Source organism: Tyto alba, unplaced genomic scaffold (genome assembly GCF_018691265.1).
Source record: "Tyto alba isolate M040663 unplaced genomic scaffold, T.alba_DEE_v4.0 Super-Scaffold_20000042, whole genome shotgun sequence".
NCBI classification, from domain to species: domain Eukaryota; kingdom Metazoa; phylum Chordata; class Aves; order Strigiformes; family Tytonidae; genus Tyto; species Tyto alba.
In genome coordinates this window covers 1,958,832-1,983,363 of record NW_024881293.1, presented here as the reverse complement: position 1 = coordinate 1,983,363, position 24,532 = coordinate 1,958,832, and the positions used below count along the sequence as shown (strand labels likewise).

The window sequence follows — 24,532 nt, the reverse complement described above, 5'->3', positions numbered from 1 at the left end:
TGCACGCAGGACATCGATGCCCTTGTGCACACAGACGTGTGAGAGCATGTGCGCGTGCCCCTGCCTCTGAATCCTAATTACTCCTTTTATTGCATTCCTCCTTTTTAAGCTTCCCCCTCTATCTCACATCCCTCATTCCAGGGCTGCCTTTCCCTGCTGCGGTCCCTTGATTCCTCTCGCAGCTCAGCACCAGCTCCCCAGTCCCTGGGTTATTTCAGCTCTTCAAACCACGCGGCAAAACATTCGCCTCTGAATGCCAGAGGTCGCTCGGAAATGCCCGTCACCAGGCTGGATGGTGCATTAATTGCTAATCTCTCATTTTCTCTATCTGCCCTGCCTGCCTTGTCTCGAGTTCCCTTATTAATCATAAAGCAGGGCAAATCCTGCATTTGAATTCTCCAAGTCTGTGTCTCCCAGCCAAGTCCCTCTTACCCTCCCTGGTGTGGAAAAGAGGCAGAACTCAGAGGAGAGGTGTTTCAGCAGAGCTGAAAGCCCCACCAGTCCTGTCTGGATTTCAGCAGGAATTACAGCCCGTGATGCCTGTTCCACCCACCCAGCTTTGGCTTTGTTCCCACCACCCCGTAAGTGGGTAGTGGGGTCTGGGTGGGAAGGGATATTTAAATATTTACGGGTACAGATTTCCGTGTCTTAGCCCTGGGTGTCTTACATGCTCCCTGCTCCGACATCTGGGGGCTTATCAGACACTTTCACAGCCCCCTGCATTTCTTCTTCCTGCTGTCATTGGTCTTGTCATTCTCCTCAGGTTTTATTTCTTGCATTTCTTCTTCTATTTTCTCCTTATTCCCCTTTCTCTCCAATTTGTCTACGTCTGATACCTGAGTTTACAAATACTGCAGTACCACAGCGGCTGATCCTGGACCCACTGAAAGTAATGACATGGCAAAGCTCCTATTGAATTCAAGGCACAGGAACCAACTGTTTGCTCTGAAATCTTTCAGTGTTTCTAAAATTTTAATATCTCAGTAATACACACATTTTCAAATGGAAATCACAGAGGAATAAATGCAATCAGTGCCACCCAGAGCATTAGAGTTAGAGTTAAGGTAATAAGATGCTGCCTTATTTGTTTCTAATCAGTTTTCAATGGGACCAGAGCATCCAAATCAATCAATGAAAGAAACTCATGAAACCTCAAGATTGACAGAAAGTGAATTGGTCCCTCAGATATGAATTTCCCCCTCCCCACCCTACTCCTTCGCTCACAGAAGCAGAGTCATTATGAATCAGGCAAATAAATACGTATCTATTTTCACACGAGAAAAATGTTCCGTTCTCCCCTTTTCCCGTGCTGGGAGCAGAGGCGTCTAATTGACAAGAGCAGATGGGCTTTGTTTGGTTAAATGAAAAAAAAGAAAGTAAGAAACTTTAGTGGAAAAACTACCAGCTTTCCTGGGATACATAGGTTAAAAGTTTAGAGAGATGGAGCTGCATTTGACACCAAGCAAGGGAAAACGCCAACGCAGTCTCAGCAGAGGCAGTTTCTCCCAGAGGGAAACCTGGAGCTCCCATGCCCCCCTTCCATGCCCCTGGCAGAAAAAAAAGGACAAGGATTTTAGCAGGTTTTCACCTCCTTCTCCAAAAATCCTGCCAGAAGGTCGTGGGGAGGCTGCGGAGTGCTCACTGAGAGAGAAACAGGGTGTGAGAAATTATTGTGACTCAGAAAAGGGAGAGCAGCCACTTTCTGAAAGGCAGACACTTTGTTTGAGGGGATCACGGTCCTCTAGAGAGATGGGGCTGCAGGGGGAACGCGGAGAAGGCAGCGTGGGGGGGAAGAGGGCAGAGACCACATGGAAAAGAACTGGAGTGGGAAAGGAGGGTAGGAGAAAGGGGAAGGAGTGATGGAAAAGGGAGGTAGAGAAACCCAGGAAGCAAGGTTAAAGAAAAACCCTTGTGTGGGGTGGCACCGGAGAGCATCAGAGGTTAAAGAATATTAGAAGAACATGTTCCTACACTAAGATAAGCCAGAGAAATGAATCCTTATCCGTCCAAACCCAACCCTTTAAAATTCGAGTGAGAGAAGGGTCTCCTTTCAGGGAAACGGGGAATCCTTAATGCTTCCTCCCTCAGCAACTGTAATGCCAGGATGTTCCCAATCTGCTTTGAGGGATGGAAAGATTAAGAATAATAAAAAAATTGCAATAAAATATGTGTGAACGAGGGGGTAATTGTGGACAAATGCAGCATTCAAATTCATTTTTCAGCTCTTTTACACACCATTTCAATCTTATTTTCTGCTTGTTAATGAGATCTTGTTGGTTGGGGTGGGCACGGCTGCCCAGTATCGCTTGGGTAATTGCACATAATTTTCTCTCTACTAGTGATTTGCATCAGATTTTTTTTTTTCTAATTCTTTGCTATTTAAGCCCCCTCCTCCCTTTCCCCCTCCCCCCCCCAAATCTCACCCTCTCCTCCCCCCTCTTTCTTCCCCTCCCCTTCTCCTGGCCCAGCAAGACTCATTTTGAATGCTTATTATAGGCACAGTGTCTCCGACAAAAAAAAAAAAAAAAGAAAAAGAAAAATTTAAAAAAAAAAGAAAAAAGGAACCAGACAGAAGGGATCCATGTCACGGAAGGAAGGAGCGCAGTCTCGCTGGAGCCAGACGCCGCAATGCCTGCTCCCCTCTCGCCAGCTAACATCATGTCCTTCCCAATTGCCAGTTTTCCCCCCCCAAAAAAAAAAAAAAAAGGCTCAGCTGGCTCTTCTTACGCTTCTGCCAGATCAGTGTGCTCCTGACAGGGATTCAGACGATCTCTAATCCCACCCCAGTGAGGCTGAGGAAAATGTTACCCTGGACGGTGGAAGAGAATGGAGCCCTGGGACGGTGTCAGGAAAAACAAAACTGTGCTACGGTTGTGCAGACTAAGAAGGTCCCTGAGTTTAGGGTGCAATTTTGCGGGCAGAGCCTGCCCTGTGCCTCAGATGTCCCTCTAGGAATGCTATCAATAAACGGTGATAAACCAGAAATAGTAAAATCTGACTCCAACCTTCAGATACTGCCATTACACTGAGATGTCTTGCATGGAGCAAAAAAGCCACTGAAAGCCCTGAGAAAATTAAAGCAACAAATATGAGATGGTGAACAAGTTTCTCTTGGCTCTTTGTACTTCTGGAATTGTCTTAATCTCTGGGTGATCCTGTGGGCTTGTTAGAAGATTCAAAGGTCTCAGAAATAACATCTTATGAAAGTATAGGAAACGCCTGACTCTTAACTATACCTCAGTACGTTCTCCAGCTACACAGGGGCCACCTGCAACAAACTAATGATCTTTCACTTTTGAATAACCCCTTGCAAGACCCCAACATGCTACAGTGAATGGCTAGACATGTTTAAGACACAGGCCTGGATCTAAAAGGGCAGTGGAAATTTTAGGAGGTAAAGCAGTGGACAAAATCCTCCTAAAAAACATTAAGACAAGAGATGTGCTAGAGATGAAAGCAGCCCAGAATACAGTATGGCCCTACTTCTTTGCTATTTGAAAAGCACTCAGGGAATCTCCCATCATCACAAATGGAAGAGGCGCAGACAAAGGTGGCCCTCACTTTTCTCTTTATGTTCACTTGTAATGTGCTGCTTAATTAACTTGATTTCCTCCCACCTCAGCCCTCACTGCAGCATACACATCTCTTGATCGACTATCAGATGCTTCTCAGGATGTAACTAGACTTAATACTGAGTTTATCATTGTATTGAGCTATTTGTCACAAGCCTTATCCCAGCCACAGTGAGGGGAAATACTCAGCTAGCAAAGGTTTGGAGTTCAAAACAGATGGATGCAAAGTTTGTTCTTGCTGCCAGTGTGAAGCATGACCTGGCTAAGGGTGCCTCGGTTCCCATCCTTGTTCTAGTTGAGGTTGACAGGTATTCTCAAATAAATGGGAATGATTCCTCTGTGGGTTGAAAATGAATTGGAAATATTTACAATGTCTTTATGAAATCCCACCCACCCATGTACACACTTGGTTTACAACCCACTTGTGAGAAATGATGAGACACAAGCTCCAGGGCCAGAAATCACGCTCAGTATATGAGTAACTGGTTACTCACTCTCCATATGTAAGTTTGCTTCAGGTCTCTGTATCTTTGCTAAGTTTTGGCACAGGCATTAATGCCAGGCCGGAGGCAGTTATGAGCCACTGAGTCAGCCCAGCTGAATCTGTGACAGCTGCTGCTAACCCACACGACCTTTGGGTACTGATGGGGACCTCGCCGCTGCACGTTCTGGCTCCCCAGTACTGAGCTACTTCCTGATAATCCGTGACTGCTGCAGCCACCCGGTGCATCCTGACAGATGCAAGGTGACTCATCTGGCTGCAGCTGGCCAGCCTGTGAAGTTCACTTTCTCAAACAGGCAACACTCAGAGCAAGATCTCTCTCCTACAAAAGCTGCCCCAGCACGAAACCATCACAAATCACTGCTCAGGTTACCCTGAGGTCTCTCACTAGGGTCTAGGAAGGAGTATGACATGAGGGATCATGTTGGGTAGTGGTTTAATCATGTGGGACTGTCCTCTGAGCAACCAAGTTGGTGTTCTTGTATGAAATGTCACATCAAGCATCATCATGGGATGAAGTAGTTGAAGACAAAAATTCCCAGCTGACCTCTCACTTCCTGGCAGTTTTAGGTCTGGAATAGATGCAGAAAGGCCTCTAAGCTAGGGAAACCGCATGGGAAATGCTTTAGGGATCCAGTAGCTGAGCTGGACAGGCACAAGGCTTTGTGCGCTACAGGCTGGAAAACAAGCAAGAAAGTGGCCATTTCCCATGTGAAGGCTGGGTAACACTTTCAGCAGTGTCTGCTCTTTCTGTCAGGAGGGGGAGGACTAAAGTACGTGTGTGTGTGGAGGGACCAAGCCCACAGAGGCCAAACGTAATCCCCTTTTCTCTGTTGTGAGAATGGAAATGCCATGCTTCTCCTCTAGAATTTCAGCTGCCAGCACCGAGCCCGTCTGGTGGATTCTGGCCGGGACACCCAATCCTGGGGTAACTGGATAGCGTGCTGAGCAGCAGCAAATGCTGGGCACTCTCGCCCAGGCTGGCCCCAACCTCCTTGTCTAAACTGCAAAGAAATCTCCCTCCTGCTGCTGCTAAGGGATGAAACCAGAGAACTGTCTGTTTGCAGTTCAGACAAACTGCCATAATTTTAAATTCCCCATTTTTTTTTTTTCTATCTTCTGAACTCTCTCCTTCCCTGTAGTTGATATTTACCCCTGCCAAGAGCAACGAGATACCCTGGATAGCTGGAAAGGAGGATGAGAGGGTTGAGGTGCAATGGGTTTTACCTGTAATGCCACAGAACAGCTGAATTATGCACAGATAAATTACACAGAGCAACCCATATTGAGACCTCATGAAACTTTCACCCACCCTGCTACATAAAAGAGGACACTTCTAGGAGCTGTCATTCATGCCGGTAGTATTTCTTGCATCCTTCCACTAGGAACACCAGAGGGCTTAGAAAGGCAGGAAGGTATCAAGATAAGTAAATATAAAGCAGTTATAAAATAACCTGGGTTAGCCTTTCTATGCACAAAAGAAATAGAAGTATTTATATGCTGATAGCTTGGCCCTCACGTGATTAAAAGCATTAGGAAAATAGGAATCTCCCCTTCTTGGGGGTGCAAAGCTCTCTTTTCTTCAGGACTGCCAGATAATGTATCCTCTCTTTCCCATACAAAGGGCTTATTGGCTCAGGACTCTATCTTCCCCTAGCCTGAGCCTGGGGGCAGGGTAATTTGGGGTAGGGATAAGCATAGAAAAAGAGTTGGTCTGGTCATTTCAATGAGCCTCTGATTTAGTGAGCAGGACTAGTAAGTAGATGATGAAGCTACAGAAATGGAAATTTCATGATGGACTTGTATATGTCTAATGCTTGTGCAGCTTATCACGTGGATCTCATCCTTAACTTATTCTATGATGCTAAATTGCACTTGTGATAATCTGAATTAATCACGTGCCCTGGCCCATCTAACCTGCAGTCTGCCTTTGAATTCCATACTCTATGCTCATCTCTCAAGCCCAGTGCTATTAGAAATCCCTTGTCAGAAAGATGTCTCCTTATTTCCCCCACAAATTACACTGTTTGAAGCAATATTCAGCCTCATGCCAGTCACACTTTTACATTTTCTATCTTACGACCATTCAAAGCTAGAAGTGGGATTTTTATATCATTTCAGAGAAGCTGCAAAAATTTCCCTCCTTCCATTGACACTCAATGTTTGTTTTCACACTTGAGAGATCACAAGCTATTGGACCTTAAAATCCATATACCTCTCTGATGTCCCCATTTATTGGACTTCTCTCTAAACAGTTGTAGCTTTTTCATTTCAGATGCCTACCTAATTTCTCCCTGTAGTTTCAGATTATTTTGCACTTCCTGCCTTAAATAGTACTACTGGCCACTCTGAAACAACTGCTATAGTGCACTTCATATGTCTCCATATTTCACAAGTGACTGAGAATAAAAGTAAAACGTATTTGATACCCCTCCAGGGTGGCAGGCACCACATGAATACAAGTCCTTGCTGTTAATTTTCAGCATACAATATGTGCCTTGTTCCACTTAAAAGCAAATTGGAAAACAGATTACATCAGGCAAACCAAAGAGAAGGTTATAGGCTCTATCTAATGAGGTGACAGAAAATTAGAATTCTTATCCCAGGATAGTGATAGAGTGGGCTGTATTGTCAGGTGGAGTACATCCTGGCATCTCCCCTGCCTTCAGCAGAGCTCATCAGCTGAGAACATAAGTCTGCTCCCATCACACACACAGAGCACAAGCTCCGCTCTCTCTAGACCTGCTGATGATGGAGGCTTTAACCCCTCTATACTGCTGAGGCTTGCATCTCGGGCATGTGCAGCACTGAAAAGCCATGCACACAACTGGCAGCGATCTGAGCAAGCCCAGGACAGGGCCCTTCAGAAGGCAGCTGGGCTGAGGCGTGGAGCACAGATCCCACAGGCAGGTCGTGGGTGCTCTATTCCGAGCTCAGGCAGGGATTTCACAGTCAAGGGTGTATTACATGGGGAGGCCGTGGCTGGTGCCCAGTAAACTTACAACACACATGCTCCATTTTTTTACACAAACAGATGCATGTGGAATGTATCTTTCCTCCTCTAAAGCTTTCCTACACCTCTTATTCTGACCTTGTGGAAAGCATTAGCAGAAATGTTTACATGACAATTAGTTTCTCAAAAGTAAATCCCAGATTTACATCCCTGTGTTTTCAGGAAGCTCAGATCCATGGCACTTTCACATTCCAACCAGATTTGGACAAGCTGGCTTCAGCTAATCTCTAAATCAGTCATCCACAAATCGTGGACTACTTCTGAAGTAACTAAAAAAGTCAAGCATGCTGTCATCAGGCTAAAATCCACAATCAAAGGGCCCACACCTGCTCTGGAGTTTTTTTGAAGGGCTGAGAAGATGAACATCGATGCTCTAGGTCCTGGTGTTTGTGATTACAGTGTGCTAATCTGGATATGGGAACTAACAGGATACAAATGCTCTGGCAGTGCAGTGCTGAGCTCAGGATAGAGATACTGCCGATAAACAAATTAACTAATTGCTTTAACTAGACTGCCTCCAAGAATGTGTGACAATAACTCCCTTGTTAACCATAATACACTGTGATAGCCTGAAGTTTGCCCTGCTCTCAGAGGACCTGGACCAGCCAAATACTCTCAGCCAAAGAAAGAGAATGGAAGTGGGTCACATACCTGTGGAGAGAGGCCATTGCTAACAGGATTCATGTGGTTGGCAGGAGCTGCAGCATTCATGAAACTGTCCGAGTAGCTGGAGAAGCTGTGTCGGGCCCCGTAGGCAGAGCCGGTGTCCGCAGCGGCGGCGGCAGCAAGCCCTCCTTGGTGCATGGTGGATGGCGGCAGGGGCTGGGGTCTGTGCACAGTGCTTCCCCCGTCTGTGGAGAGAGTGTTTAGAGCTAAACAGTCGTGGAGTGTTACAGCTGGGACTGTGCAAAGCGTGGATCGGTGGTTTGGCTATCCCCATCTCAGCTCCTGGGTCCCACCATCTGTGTGCTCCACGTGAACACAAGCTTATCATGTGGCAGTTCATGCACGGTACAAAATATGCAAACCTGGAATGAAATATCAGACTTTTCTCCGAGTTTTCCCCCAGACAGAAGCTGTAAACTCCTTTGTAGAGGCCAAGACTAAAGCCAACTGGAATTAGCAACACTCCTTCCACTGAACCCCAGTATGGAGGGATCACCTACGTGATACTCACTTTGGACTGACATGCTTTCCATTTCAAAGCTGAGCAGAAGAACTACAGTCATGAGACACACTGACACAGCAGAAAGGACCAGGAGAGAGAGGACAAAACCATGCCGTTTCCATTGACTTGAGGAAAAACCTGGTCTTCCCAACTAAAGGAAAGCCACCTATGTATTACAAGAGCCTTAGTGGGATGTCATGAATCAGAAAGGGAAGGGACGATGGGATGATGTAGGGCAAAAGAAGAGAAGCAGTGCTGGTGAATGGCTGCTCACCTTGGGAAATGGTAGTCGTTGGGTAGGTGGAGTCTGGCAGCTGATACGGGGGGAGAGTCGGCATTCCTGTCGGCGGGAAGCCCCCCGGCAGCAGGTGATTGAAAGCCGCAAGTTGGTTCGCTCCCGCCTGTTTGCGCCATCTCGCTCTTCGGTTGCTGAACCACACCTGATGGGGAGAGGAAAGACCACGTGTGACTCTGAGCTGCTGTCCCACCTCACCTGGGCCGCTGGTGGAAACACATCCCGGATTCAGCACTTGCCAAAAATAGCTCCAGGTCACCACCTGACACAGACTGTATTTGTCTCCGTTCCTCGGCTTCTCTTCTCCTAAATGACAACTCTACTACCACCCTGTCTCCTGAGTGAAGATACATGCATTTAAAATTATTAAAGATACTACTAAGAGCATGGGAGGGTGCTATCAGCAGTAGGGTGAGATGAAGAGGAATAATTTAGCTTGTGTATTCCAAGAGAGTCCATACCAAATAGATGCATTGCTACCACCTGGCCATTCTGCCTTGTTATCTGACAACTATGTGAATTATGCTGAAGGATTAAGTACCATAATAGCAACACGGCTGCACTGTTAGGGGGGATAAATAGACAGATTAGCATCATGGTTTCTATGTTAGACAAGCTAAATAGATAGAACCAGACCGGAGGGAATACAGGGTTTTCTTAGCTTCTCTGTACTGCAGCAAATCACTGTTGTCTGTATGCTAAGACATGCTCTCCTTGCAAGAGGCACTGCAGTGTGCACTAGAATTGTACTGCAGCCAATTTAAATCTCTGTGCATTAAAATAAACCCAGTATTAACGCACGTACAAAGCTGGGCTCATGTCTCCTACAGTGCAAGTTTACCTGTAAGACTCAAGGGAAGATTTTTGTCTTCCCTGATGTGTTTTATCATGGGCAATCTCCCTTCTGCATAGTGGGAAGGGCTTCTCAAGCTGTCTCTTGGGCTTGGTTCACATCATTTAATCAGAGAGGCTCTCAGGCCCAGTCCCTGTTTGGGGTTCAGAAGTATGCGGATAAGCTTTCAAGCCAGATGAGAATGCAGCTGCTGGACTTTGTGAGGCCTAAAGGGCTAGAAAACATGATTAAATTTCACAGCAACAAGAAAAAATGAAGCAAAAATCAAGAGTGTAAAGCATTTGGGGGGAAAAAAATCCTCCATCAGGCTTCCAAGCTGCTCAACTTGAGATCAGAAGGTGGGGTTACAAGGGTTTGAGGCACTGCAGTCCAAACTGTCCCCACATCTTGTGAACCAAACCAAAACTCCCTTCCCTAGGTACAGCAGAACCTTAGTGTGATGCACCTTGCACTTCAGACATGATCCAAATCTCCAAGCAGGTATTTTTCTCTGGCCTTTAAATCAAGTGCCCCTGCAAATGGTCACTTGGTCGTTTGCCTTTTTCTTATTGGCGCCTGTGGGTATCTATAATTCACTCGGCATGACAAGGCAACATGTTTTCACCAAGAGCTGCTTATTTAATGGAGTGCTGGCTCTCAGTCCACGTGTACTGCAGTGGTGCTTTCTGCAAACACAAGCATACACTGAGCTCCACACACGAGTTTCTGTGAGGTTCTCTGGATCACAGTCTGTTATTGCTCTATGTGTTACTCATCTACTAGTGTGCTGTAGAAACGGTTTGATTAAAACCTGCTAATGATAGCTCTGTGTGACCAGCTGATGGTGGCTAGGAAGACCCTAGTTCTGGGCAGTCCTTCACTTCACACTGTTATCTACCTCCGTGTACAGTGAAAACAAAAAAAAGCCCATTTTTCTTTGGAAGAGCTAGTCTAAATTAAACTCCTCTGAAATGTATACAGTGCTGATGTCAGGTCCTTGGCACCAAACGCGCCTTTTTACAGACCTGCTCCTACTGCACAGCACTACTGGCAGAAGCAGCATAACCTCTTAGCACCTTCCAAAAGCGTGACAGAAATAGGTCAGCTCACATCCGATCTGCATTGATCGACAAAGTCCATGCAGGTCAGAATCTCTGTGTCCATTTTTGGCACCAGAAGTCGCTACCAAAATCTAGGACAGAGTTAAGGAGAGAGAAATGAATTAACATTAAGGTCTGTAGCACTTTACAACTCTTTTATACAGTCCAATCCATGGCACAGTTTCTAGGAGCAGTGAGCAACACAAATGAATAAATAACCTTTTGTTTGCCCTGGTCATGCAAAGAGGACAGTCCTGTTCTTTTCTCATGCATGTATGGATGTGTAATTCACGCTTTGAATTAGGGATACAGAACTTGGCTCCTCCTCTCATAACATTTGCTTCCACTTTCACAGTTAAGGGCATAAAACCTGTCTGAATATTTCTGCTAGCTGAACATAAGGAGATAAATAAACCTTCTCTCTTCAGAGAAAAAGGTCTAGTCCCAGACTGGAAGAGCTTCCACTCAAAAAAGAAAAATATCTCAATGCTGAGAATAGCATATAAAATTCAAATACCTGAAGGGAAAACATAACCAAGCAGCTATGAATCCAGGAATCGAGAGGGAAAGAGAAATTGAACTCCAAGAATGTAAAAGCCACTCCAGTGATTTCTGACACTTTCCTGACATTGCAAAGGGTGTGAAAGTTCCTTTTTTATAACCAAGGGCCGGATGCTGGCAAATCCACTCAGGATTAGAAATTCAGAAGAAACATGAGGAGTGAGATGGTCCAGTATGGGACACTTTTCTCCAACAACATCCCCACAAGTATTCAGCTCCCCTGTGGTGGTTTGTCAGTTGGCTTGGCTAACATGATCAAAGCACAACTCCGAAAAGAATTGTGTTGTCCGGTGTTACACTACTGTTGTCCATGCACCAACATGTATGTTTGCATCTGCTGTTCACAATTAAAATTCAAACATGCATGTATGACTCCTTCTGTCTTGCTTTTCCACATCCACTCAAGGGTGTGTAGTTCCTTTATTTTCTAAGGGAGATAAAAGGACACTCTGGATTCTGTTTTACAACCAGGTAGGGTTGACCAAAAAGGCCTGTGCAGGGGCCATTCTTGGGGTGTTTTGCATACTTTGGTTTACAATGTGCACAGGCTTAGAAGAAAGGAAAGCTAATTTTCAAGACTGAGCTATCATCAGAGAAAGAAAATCAGTTCTTAATTATGCTATGGGTTCCTCCTGCGACTTTGGCAAAGCTATTGCTTTTCTGAAGTCAGTGGAAACATTGCTGCATTCAACAAATGTTGGTCCTTACACAACCCACCACCACTAAATTAAGGATAAAACCCACATTTTCTTACATTTTAGTTTATTTCAACAATCAGCCATCTGAGACATAGGTTCTCTAACTGCCAGGAGGCACCATACCCAGCACAGCAAGATCTCTGCCTTGGCTGGAGCATCACAGCAAAACAAATAATAAATGATAATAATAGTAAATACACATGCACCAAATGAGATTCACAACTACGTGCTTAAACACAGTGCTTCCTAACACACCCTGGCTGGAGAATCCAGCCACAAATACACTGAAACCTTCCACAAAGAAATTGATAGGATTTATCTTCCCGTGCAGAGGAAGGGACATTTCATGGCCCAAACAGGTTGATTCTGCCCCTTATTTATAACCCACAGAAAAAAAGAAGATACATTCCAGCTAATGACGTTAGCAATTCTTTCCCTTCCCCCGCCTTAAAGGTGGCTCAGGCCTTTATGCTTATAAATCATTTTATTGGTAGTTAAAATATAGAGGCTAGAGCATCTAACCGTAATGCGAGGCGCACTTCAAAGGGAACCTGCTTTCATTTCACAACAGTTAAGGTTTTATCAGCCACTAAAGATTCCCCCTGCCAGAGGATCCTGTTACGCCATGTTAAGCCTGGGGTAAAGGCTACGGCTGCTAAAACCAGACCGGTGGGAGGAAGATGAGGAAGAGGAGGAAGTTTTGAAGCTGCTGGTCTGCCTGTGGAGACGTTGTTCTAGGGGCCACTGGGGCTGAATCGCACAACTAGAGTTTTATGCTGGGACAAACATAGCCAGAACTTGGGAAAGGGGCTGTGTGAAGAACCCAACAGCAGAAAAAACGACATGTCAGAAACCTGTCTTTTCTTAAAAAGACAAGTTCTTCGTGATCATTTGTCTGTGCACAGCAAAGAGATCATGCACAGTGTAAATGTGCTGCTTTCCAAGGGCATGGAATTACAATATAGGCCACTGAAGACAATAGTTTGTACCTGTTAAAGACATTTGTGGCTTTTATCCCTGCAAACCATCTTCCAAAGAATGTATTGTGTAGACAGGAGATGCATTATAGAAACTGCTCAGCTCAACTGAACAGGTAGATACAGGAATGCCCTCATGGAAAATAAATGAAGATATCCCAGCACGTTCTTCACGTTCTAGTCATGCCCAGGGTCCAGGTAAGACCAGTCCCTCCCTGTGCCATGTGCACCCTGCTTGGTAAGCGAGTATGCTGCTATGAGGATCCTGAACACTAGATGTTCACCAGAGAACATCACTCAGTCCGTTACCTTCACCATCCCCTTCACAGATGGGAGAGGAAGGCAAGGCAAGGCTGAGAAACTTCTCCCATTCATCACTGTCTGCCTCACAGAACCAGCTGATTTCAGAAGAGCCCATCCTCCCAGCCAGATTGGGTTTAGGGCAAAGGTTAGAACTGGTTCTTATTTAACCTAAACGCCTGCACCCAAACCTGCCAACGGCCAGCCCGAGATGTCCCAGGCACTTGTTCTCAACCAGCAGAGCAACGGAGGAGGGCTGCAGAGACAGCTGCCTGCCAGGATGGGGCTGGACTGAATTATCCCCGCAGCCACTGAGATATGGGTCAGCTCCCACAATTTGTCAGACAAGGAGAGGAAAGGAAGGTCAAAAAGAGCCTCCTGTGGGAAAGAAAGCCTGTTGTGTTTCTGCTCAGCCTAATCAGGACTTGATGTTAGAAAAAGATAGATGGGATAAACGAGCTCGTAAATGGAAACGGATGGAAAAGCCAAGTTGTGCCTTTGCTCTCCAGCAGAATGGAAGAGATGCAACATGTGTTTGCTTTCACAGGCCCGAGAGGTTGCAGAAACCAGGTGGAAGAGAGTCATGTGGCCATTTATGACCCAAGCACACCAAAAAAATTCCACCAAAGTCAGATGAAGTCCCTTGCCAGGTTGCATAGAGGCAACTCTGCCAGATCAGGTCCTCTCCAGGTTCTCCTCTGAACCAGAGCAGATCCCTGCAGTGCCTTGCCTTGTCCACACACTAGTCATAAATGCTGCACATCCAGGGCTTCCCAGGAGGCTGATGCAGAAGGTTTTTAGGGAGGAACTCTAGCAGCAACAGTGATGAGAGGCCAGGGATAGTTATGGCTCCATCTGACTGCCTTCCTTCAGGTGGTGCTGAGCGTCAGCCCTCCCAAACTGGAAAGGGTTGAGATGGAACAGTGAGATGGGATCCTGTAAGACCCTTCAACAGTTCAGTGACCATTACGCTTCCTCTGCCAAGTGCTGAGGAGTTTGAAAAACAGACATCAGAGACATAAAAGCATCAGTGAGGCTACTGAGAGAATTCTTTACAGAACAAGAAAAAAGCCCATCAGAGCACAGAGATTTTAGGCACATAGATTTTTATCTGCACGTGTAGGGATACGGCTGTATCTAGTGACACTCTGGTTCAGTGCCTAAAACACTGAGCCTCTGTCACTTGTGGGTGATATGGTTAAGATAAATATTAAACAAGGTTAGTGGAACAGAACAAATGACTCTTCACAAATGAGATTATCCAATTAATTTAGCCTGTATTTCTCCTGGCATATCCCAGTTCCTGAAGGTGTTAGCTATTTATAACAATCTATTGAAGAGTTTCAACAAACAGTTTATGGCATGTACATTTTTTTGCAAACCACTTTTTTTTTTTTCTAAAACAAACCGCTGTTAGCAGTAAAAATATTTGATTGTGACATTGATTACTCTTAGTGATATTCTGTCTAATCTTTGAGTTAATCATGTCACAAACAGTTCCTCAACCAAAAGGCCGTGTCTACCTTTAAACAGTCATCACAGTATGAACACTTCGTAACTGCTGATGGATTTCATACTCTATATGGGGAAGCAGGAGGCAGGGGAAATGGGATAGATCTGTCCACTTTCACACTGAGATGTCCTTAACTCAGGTTTGAACTCATGGCTTCAAGCCCAACTCTGCCCAGTGATGCAGCTTTACGACTTACTGTAATATAAGTCAACAATATATACAAATTAAAAAAAAAAAAAAAAAAATTGAATGAAATAGCTATTGGATACTGAATGATTGCTTGCAAATGTTGTGGTTTCCAGCTCTACATTTTACAAACTGTGCTTCTCAATGATTATTTCAGTTGTCAGAGGAAATTCTGTTAAAGTGAAATAAAATTGAAAATAAAATCTCTGTTTTACTTATCTGTTTATCTCTTTATAAACCATGTCTGAGGATGAATGGGAACTGTGGAAGTGGAAAGACATCAGGATGAGTTCACTGCTGTTGGAAAGCAGCTGCAAGGTAGTGTATTTTATGAAGTGCTTTTTCTCCACTTGAACACTTGCTTCTTAGACAGTCGAGTCTTAATGGTGTCAGAGTTACATTTAAACATTTCAGAACAGACTTTGATGTTCACACCTCACAGAGGTGAATGAGATGTTGGAGAGTACATTTCCTGCTGCTCTTGTTTGGCTACAGATAGGCTGGGCTTTAACAGCAAATCAGCAGCACGCTGATTCCCACTATCAAGATTTTATTTGCAAAAGAAAAAGCTATGAGCTTTTAAAAATAGCTTAAGTGCTATGGGGAAGTGGCTCAAAGATTAAAACACCCTGGCAAACCCTCCTCCTGATTATTATAAACATTTTCTATTGTTGACCAAACAGAATCTATGTATTTGGTGTACCAGTAAGCAGAAAGCCTCCTTAGCTGGGGGGATGGAGGACAGTCAAGAGCCACGTGTGCCGCCTGCTCGAAGCAACGGCACGCTTGCTCACTTTACTGGGCACGCACTGGGTGGTAGCTCTGCTGGAATCAGAGCATCAGCACAGGGCACACGAGCAAAGTGTATGAGAAACATTTTGGTCCACACCCTCGTCGGACTGGAAATTTTGTGATAAAGGTTCTTCTCATAAAACCTCTGGGAGGCCCTATTTGTTTTTAATACAATGGGACAGACACTCTGCTGCTATAAATCAGTGCAACTTCACTGACTTCCATTTAGACCAGCTGAGTGCACAGTGTTAGACACAACCGCTTCATCCAAGGACCTGGAATCTCGTTCATTGCTTTGGCCTCTGGGCCCTCTGCCCTTTGTAAGAAAATCAAATCATTACCACATTGTTTAGGGCATCCCTTTTTCAGCTTGCGACCATGAGGCTGGCAGTTGTGCTCCTTGGTCCAAAGCAGACCAGGAAAAGCAGAATAGGACAAGCAATCAAAAAAGCCATTTCCAGGTTTTGCATCTCAACAGGGAAATCCACAATTTTATCTAAAAATCATGTTTTACAAGCCAGCAAGTTCAAAGGAGCACTTTCTGACAAATTTCTCCATCTGCTTCACACAGATTCCCTGCCCCACACGTACAGAACAAGCAGGTCTTGTCAAATTATGCTGCAACTCCTGAAGTTTATATTCATTCCTGTTGATTTCAACCAATGCTTTGCCAGAAGGACTACAGGATTATGCTTATCATTTTCATCTTCAGTGAAGTAAAATATATTTAATGAAATAGTGCTGACTCTCACCAGCACGATGCCCTCAGGCTTACATAGCTGGGGCTATGTCCCCTGTCAGTGGGACATTTCTATTTCCAAGGGGGATGGTTACTGCAATTCTACTATGAATACCAAAAGTGCTCATGCTTTTCTAAGCAAACCCTTAGATAGGGACATAGAACGTGCTTGCAATTTTAAGAGATTACCTCTGGCTTTTCTAAAGTTCAGGTGGAAAAAGCCTTGCCACTGCAGTCTGGATACCTGGTAATTTACTTTGCAGTTTGTTTTTGTTTATTTTTTATGACTAGTAGGTGGACCGGAGGCTTATTGGAAGCATATTAGCTCGGGCGTTTATGCTGTGGGTTACACTTTTCTTTCATGCAATTGCATTTCTTTTTCTAATTCAGAATGGAGAGATGTGCAAGAACAGCAGCAATGCCATGAGACACCAAGCACCGATTCACTAAGCAAACAGAATGTTTCTAGACTGCAGCCGACCTCTCTCCCTCTCTCTTTAGCAACGCCCTTCTGCAGCAAGATCTCCAGGAGACAAGAGGTGGGGAGCGTCTGGACCCTCCTCACCAGCCCGGCCGCGTTCAGCCCTCGCTGGCTTCACCTTGCAGAGCCGCTTTCTTTAAAGCTGGCCGGAACAGCGCGCTACCCTCGCCCCGACCTCTCCCGGGAGCTGGCTGCCGCTTGGCACCGCTCGGCCGGTCTCTCGACGTGCCTGGGCACACGCACCGGCGGTGCCACCGTGGTTCTCACGGACCGGCTGCCGCGGTGCCAGGGGCTGTTCTCGCCACGGGCCGTCTATCTGGGCGCTCCAGTGTGCGAGAGCGCGGCTGGCCCCGTGCCGTGGAAAACGAGCGTGCCAAGCCAGCCTCTGCCAACGAGAGCCCCAACTGCCGGCTCCTCTGCACAGCCTCGCAGTGCCCTGGCTGCTGCCAAAAACACAGGGCAGCTGTTGTGTCATAACCTCATCACAGCCCTCTTCACAAGAAATGTAAACTAGTCAGAGCCTCAGGAAGAAAGAAAACATTCTCAGCTGACCTTTAAGGGAGGGGGATTGCCTCAGAAGAGCCAGTTTGGACACATCTCAAAGAGGTTGGGAGGCAAAACACCAGGCAAACAGCATTAGGCTCCAGCAGCTTTGCATGACCCCAGTTAATGCTCAGAGCTGGGAGAGACCTGCTTACCACCCTATCGTCCCTTAGTATACCTTCATCTTCAAAAAGCACCATCTCAGGGAACAGGATAGACCTTTGACCACAGTTGACAGCTGGTGAAAGAGCACTTGGGTCCCCACTAGCACACAACAGAGATATTTGAGAAGTTCCTGAGAAATCCATGTATTTTCTGGAAACTGGACTGCAGAGTACTGCTGGTAAATGGTGGTTTTCATCTTCTTTTCACTGAGAACTGGATTGCTTTGTGAAAAATTTCAAGCAAAATTGAATGGCATTTTTTTTCTGGCGCTCCGTTTGGCATGCCTGAGCCACTGCAGCACGATCTAGAATATGGCTGTTTGTTTACTACAGCTTGAAACTGTGTCATAAAATACATATTATGTGAGTAGCCTAGAAATGCACCAGGATTTCAGAGACAGAACTGGTCTGAGCCGTTTTATTAAATGAAACATCCATTTTCTCCCAGGCAGAAATCACAATGGTATCCATCATAAAAATGATCAATAAAGCACTGGGTTGCGACTCCTGCTGTCTAGTTTAATTTTGTTATTGAAATAACCGTTTCTCAGTGCATGGAATTTCCTGGGGATTAATAACAGACATCATCGTCATAACACACCCACCCCTTCACGCTTCTTATTTATTTCCAGAAATCACCCACCGCCCAGGCCATAGGAACTAGGATTAACGTACTCGCTTGTACCCAGCTGCCTGTGGTATGACCATCTGAATCACCTGCAGGTGATGCTGACAAGCAAAAGGTGCCATCTATTTTGGGGGAACAGTTTAGGTAGATTTCTGGGAAAGCTTTTTGAGATAGTATTTTGGAGCCTGCCACATCTGACTCATTATAGCACCACAAAAAAAGACGGGCTGCTTGCATGGGAACCTATGCACCAAAATCTATTTGTGAGAAACATCTTCAGTGCATACATTTCTAAGTGACTTGGGACTGTGGTGCTGACCTGAGGACAATTTGGCACTGCTGTGTTTTACTCTATATTTCTTTCTGTTGGTATTGTTCAAGTAGAAAACAGAAATAAGCACCGGGTTTGTTGATGACTGTCCTTAAAAATGCCACACATTTGGGCAAACAGATCCACAAATGGGATCATCTAGGAGAAAGCTTAGTTTAAACTTCCTAGACCCAGGGCAGATGGTGGTGTCTCTTTTGACATTAGCATTGCTTTGAAAAGTCACTTCTACACTTAGACAAGAATTTCCTGACAAGACAGTTTTCCTATTGAAAAACGCTACACTGACAAAGCTAAACTGTTTATGAGAAAAGAGTTGTTCTGAAAAATGTCCCTTCTCATGAAGTGCCAGGGAAAAAAGCTTCAAAATTATCACAGAATCCTGTTTAGGGCTTTTTTTCCATATAAAAACTCTGACAACATCAGTTAGATAATTGCAAAAACTGGTGTAAAAACCCAGAATATATTCAAGATCAAAATCAAAGCTTCCATTAAATTAGCTAAGTGAATTGCTTAGCTGTTAGACTTAATTTTAAAATCCATGAACACTTGGCATTCAACAGCTTGTTTTCTGGAAGGGTAGAAATGGGAGCTCGCAGACGGGCAACAATTTGTTCAGTACTGGACAATTAGTGTGGACACATGAGTAAAGACATTGCCTTGCACAAAAACAAGTCAGTGGGAATTTCCACTGGTGGCCTCGCTGGGCATGGGTTTGGCACTGTAATCCTGATCCTTCCGGAAATCCATGGCAGTCTTGTCACTGGCTATGCTCAATTTGGGATTAACCTTTTAATGGCTCATACCTTTGGGGGTGTTGAAGTCTGAATGCTGGAATCCTGCATCTCAACCACACAAACACTGCAGCGACCCTGTAAAAATATTACTCACCCTCCTGTGATCTTCCTAGCAGATGAGAAACCAGACCTTGGAACTGCACCCCCACCACCACCCCCTCTTGTTGTTCAGCTTGTGAATTTTATTAGCTGTCAACGTGTCAAACTTCCACTTAGCTGGACAGCTGCATGATCAGCCAGACTCAGGCCTGCCAATAAAGTTTAACAGAGCTATCAGATTTTCACGTGGAAGAGATTACGGTACATGAATACTCAGGTATTGGAGAGAATGAATGAGACTTAGGTAAATTCACCTTTCACACGGTAAAACAAAGAGAGGTGAGGAGGAGAAAGAAGCAAAGAGATAGACAGGCTCCGTGCTTGTAGAGTGATTATCCAAACAGGTTCCTAGTGCAAGGATGTTGTATATATATGATACAGTAAGAAAGCCCCAACAGCAATACCTGAGCTGTGATTTAGATTTGGGTGTGATCTGGGGATTGGCCAGCCATGGCTGTGCAGCAGACAAGCGGCACTGAGATCCAGAAGATGGATGAAGTGCTGACCAGACAGTGAGGAGCAGTGAAGGCTGCTCTCGAGTCTCGTTTGTGACTACGGGTCACAAAATACTTTTCATACATCTGCCTCCCATTTGACATGTTAACATGATAAGCTTTTGGGGACAAGATAGATGGGTAGATGTTGGCATGGCCCTTAACATCCAGAAACCCTGATCTCAGCTGGAACTACTGCTATTACAGCCATCTTTAATCCAAAGCATGTCTCTTGGCCTTAAAACCTCTGCTGAGTAAAACTATAAGGTGGTAGAAGATTCCCTGGTGGATGGGTACAAATGTGGATGTGTGTGTGGCTTCTCTTTTTTTTTTTTTTTTTTTCCACAAGAACTTGATTGACTAATGTTTGTAGATCCTGAGAGCCAGTAAAAGATCTGCTCTGATATCCAGAAAATTTTACAAGGGGCGGCAGGCTTAAAAGTGGTGGGAAGAAGCTGACTCTGCCAGGATGTCGGAATGAGAAAGCCATCAGGAATGTGCCTCAGAGAACAGCTGCTACTAGAGCCCTGGCAGCAACCTCCACACAAGCTGCCTGGGAGCAAGTAGGGGGATTCGGAGATCACAGCTTGAGACAACGGAAAGGTTCTATTTATTTATTTATTTAGCTTTCCCTTTCTCTGCTTTCACCTCCTCCTTTCTCCCAGCCTTGTCACAGTGAGGTCACAGCGCCTTGAAAAGAGAGAACCTGCCGCTGGTTTTTGCACTCCCTGGCACTCCAGGGGTTTTTCCCTTCCTCCCCAGCACACCCTCATGCAACACAGGTTTCTCTCACCCCATAAAAAGGTGTTACCTAAATTCTATTCCCCCTTGAAACTCCTTTCTTTTCAGTCTGTTTGACATAGAAACATCTGGTTTTATTCCCGCCTTAACATCTTATGTCCATCTACACAAGTAAGAGCAATCAGGAACAGAATATGCAAAACAAAAATGGGGGAATTCACATGTTCCAGCATTTGGTAGCACAGTTACCTTAATTAGCCACTTTCCCAGGCTCCATCTATGAACCTACATGGCTAGCAAATTAACACAATTACAGTTGAACACTGGCACAGTCTTTTGGCTAAGATGAAAACTAGAATCACTATAAAGTTTGCTAGATTTCCTCTTTGCAGTCTCCATAGCCAAATCTTGAGGGATGATGGATTCAGGAAAATCCAGTATCTCTCAAGAGAAAGCTGGAGGGAGGTGAGAGGGCATCCGCTGCTGTGCTGTGACTGGCTTATCACCTCTTTGGGAAAGGCGGCTAATGGGAAAACTCCGTAACCAGTAAATGTCCCAGGTGTAGGGGGGAATGTCCATCCCCAGACAGCTGGGAGAAAACAGCAAAAACTTTTGGTGGTTTTGGCTTCTGAGTGAGCACATCAAGCTCATTATCCTGAGAACCACAGAACAACAGAAAAAAAAAAAGCCTGTTTTGTTTTGGAGGAGCTGGTTAATTGACTGACCGTTTCCATCTCACGAGCCCGGAGTACTCTTTCCCTCCTCTCTCAGTGCCCGTGATTCAACTCTCGGCTGCGTGCAGAGAGACCCCAGTGCTCAGCCTGAAACCTAATCACGCTGCCCACACGGAGGACGGACTGCTGGGGTCTCCATTTCACTTCTTTAACCCAGCACAATCCCCAATCCCTCCCCCTTTCCTTTCCGTTCCCCAAGGGACTCTATTATACCCCCCGATCTGTTCACACTCCTTATCCCTCTGCGTGTTTGCACACACTGCTGACCCAGCCTTTATCTGGAAGACATAAGGGTCTCTGTGTGGAGTTCCCACAAGGGCTATTAATCGTGTAGATGTCAGAGTCCCCTGGCTCCAAACCCTCCCTTCCTGCTCCTCCCCTCTTCTTCCCTCCCCCCCGCCCTTTTTGTGCTCTCTGGAGATCGAGGAAAAAAAAAAGTTTCCTGAAAATTCACACACAGAACTTGCAAACTTTGCAAAATATGATCTGGTCCCCTGGGCAAGGTTGGTAAATGGTGTGATTTCTCCTAAAACACCAAATACAAACATACACACACACTGCTTCCTTCGAGGCAAATGAAGGAATTTCCTCCAACAGAAAACAGAAAACTAAATGCTTTGCCAAGTTAGGGGAAGTTTGGCTCCTGGTCCCAACCTGGATGGAAACCCTCCAGCTGGTACCTCTGCAACGGGCCAAATCCAAATGGCATATCTGCAAATCCATGGGAACATGGGAATCTGCAGAACTGGATTTAAGTCTCAGATCTGTGCGGATGTGGGTGCAGGGAAGGGCATCCACGTTACCACCTTTCAACACCCTCATCCCCAGCACCACCATCTCCTTCCCCGAGGTAAGCAAGAAGCCGTGCCACAGGCTGACCTGCCCCACGCTGGCTCTAGTCCTCACCTGAACTCGGGCCTCGGTGAGCTTGGTTCGCTGAGCTAACTCCTCTCGTGTGTAGATGTCTGGGTAGTGGGTTCTCTCGAAGGCCTTCTCCAGCTCCTCCAGCTGCTCAGCAGTGAAAGTGGTTCGACTGCGGCGCTGCTTGCGCTTCAGAGGCAGGTCTGGTTCGGATTCGACGTCAGAGCCCTCGTCCAGCCGGTTACCTGGGGTGCGAAAGAAATGGGAGAGGAGGCTTGCGTGGTGAAAAGCCATAGGGAGAAAGGCTGTTGGAAGAGTTAAGCAGCCCAGCCAAGTAATCTCAGATCTACTGTGATGGTGTCCATCGAAACAACTACTCTGTCCATGTATAATACACCCACCACTTTTCTACTATTTCTGTAGTTTCCTGATATTTTTTTCCCCATATTGTAAAAAGCCCACCTATCAAAATCAGAACTGTTTGCAGGAAAGAGATGTCTCAAAGCCCACTGCTGAAATTGCTACAGGGAAGGGACTTCCCATTGTTGACTTGGGTTATTTCAATAAATTTCCATTTTTTATTAGAAATGGCTGTGTTTCAGAGTTATATATTTTACACTGAAAAGATGTAGAAGCTGAAATGAGCACATATAAAAATTTAATACATGATACTTTGACTTGTGCAGCCTGATTTCCTCTTGTGTTTTGCCAAGTATCAGTGTTTGAGATTTCAGGTTTTTTTAAACCACTTCAGGAAGAAAAAGAAGAAATATTAGGAATTTTTACAGCTGGGAAAAACACTTCCAACTCCAATTCACCTCTGGGTTGGGCTGCCCACAGTCCCTCTTCTCTTGCTTTCCAAATTTCAGCAGGAGTTTTGCACAAGGCCAGACTTCTACAGCCATGAAAGTCCTTTACCAATGGCTCATTGGTCACCTACTTCCTCCACCTTCACTTGCCCTGGACCTCTGCCTTTCCCTTTTCCCTGCCTTGAGCCCAGGATCACATTTATTGCCTCCTGAGGCCCTTATCAAACCCAAATAAGTATAGCTGGAATAAGTAAGCCGAGTTTTGCTTTTTTTTTTTTTTTGTCTGGGGATAAAGTAGAAGGCACTACATTGATATTCACCAAGTCTACAGTCAGACCCAGCAGATTTTAGAGGGGACGCACCAAGAAGAGCGTTAGCTGTGACACCAGTGTTCACCAGAGGCCTCTCGTGGAGCAAAGCTTGGGTTTCAAAGATGTGCGATGTGCAGGTTATCGGTTCCCTGTGGTGCAGATGTTGATCTATGAAGGACCCCAGCCAGGCCAAAACTTTATGCCTGCCCTTGGGACACTGAAAAATGTGCCGCTGGTTCACAGCCACAGAGAAGGAAGAATATGATATATGAAACCTTTCAGCTAGGTGAGAGATCTGGCCTCTGTGTCACCTTTTCCTTCTCTGTCACAAAAACAGGACACTCATTAAATGAGCACTCATTTCTTTTCCCTACCAAGCTTGACTGCTGCCTTTCAGAATAACTGCACAGACAGACTCAGAGCCAGAATCTGCTTAAACACTGTGCTCACAGAGAAAAGTTTTTTCTTTTGAGTAAATCTTTGGTAATTTAGGAATAAAACAGGACTTACATATTCTTATCTTGACAATAAAGTTCCCTAAAGTTACTAATAGTGTTTTTCAGTCCTCTCTTTTTGTTCAGCTCCTATACTATCATTATCCAAAAATCCGCCTTTTCCTTTTCAGAGCTGGGAACGGCAGCTGTGATTCCCCAACAGCTGCTCGAAAGTAGCAGCAGTTTGAGGAGTATGAGGCAAATATCCCATCGGAGCTCACTTGTTTATACTGAAATCACCACCAAATGCCATTGCATTCAGCTTGCTGCAACGCAAAAATGCTTTTATGTCTTGGCAAATGCACTGCTTCTTGTGAAGCAAAAATGCTTCACAGGGAGGATGCGGTGTCAGAACTCAGCTCAGTACAGTTGTGCTGGAGTCAGAGAAACTCTGCTGCAGCAGAATGGGTGGCTTGTTTTGCGGGCAAACACATCACCTTAAGAGGTTTTCCCTTCTAGCTCTGGCTTACTAATACACAGGGTCTTTACACACATTCATCTTTTTAAATCAAGAACCCTTTATTTGTCACTGAAGTCAGTGAGAAAATCACTGTTCATTTCAGAGAAGCAGCATCTGTCTCACATTTTAAAGACAGTTTCACTGGACATAGCAGAAATTTGTTACTAATCTAGCTTTTTGGTTATGTCCATTTTCAGGGAAGGTCTAGAGATTCAAGTGGTGTAAAAGGAACATCTGTACTTGAAAATAACAGCCCTCCACATCTGGGTCACAGATGATTCAGGGCAGGTAGAAGCACATCTGGACCTCAGAGTACCATGCTGTGCAAAAGCACATCTGG

At 45.3% G+C, this 24,532-nt stretch overlaps 1 protein-coding gene across 5 annotated transcripts in view; it reads right to left on the bottom strand.

Annotated features, from left to right (window-relative positions):
* The window catches only part of PAX7 (paired box 7), a 103,208-nt gene that overhangs the window by 30,793 nt on the left and 47,883 nt on the right, over positions 1–24,532 (bottom strand). For all 5 annotated transcript variants that reach the window (XM_032986592.2, XM_032986596.2, XM_032986594.2 and 2 more), the window contains exons 5-7: positions 22,164–22,363; positions 8,530–8,695; positions 7,739–7,938 (exon numbers count right to left, since the gene is read on the bottom strand). In XM_032986592.2, the coding sequence (XP_032842483.1) occupies positions 7,739–7,938; positions 8,530–8,695; positions 22,164–22,363 (566 nt within the window). The remainder of the gene's footprint in view (positions 1–7,738; positions 7,939–8,529; positions 8,696–22,163; positions 22,364–24,532) is intronic.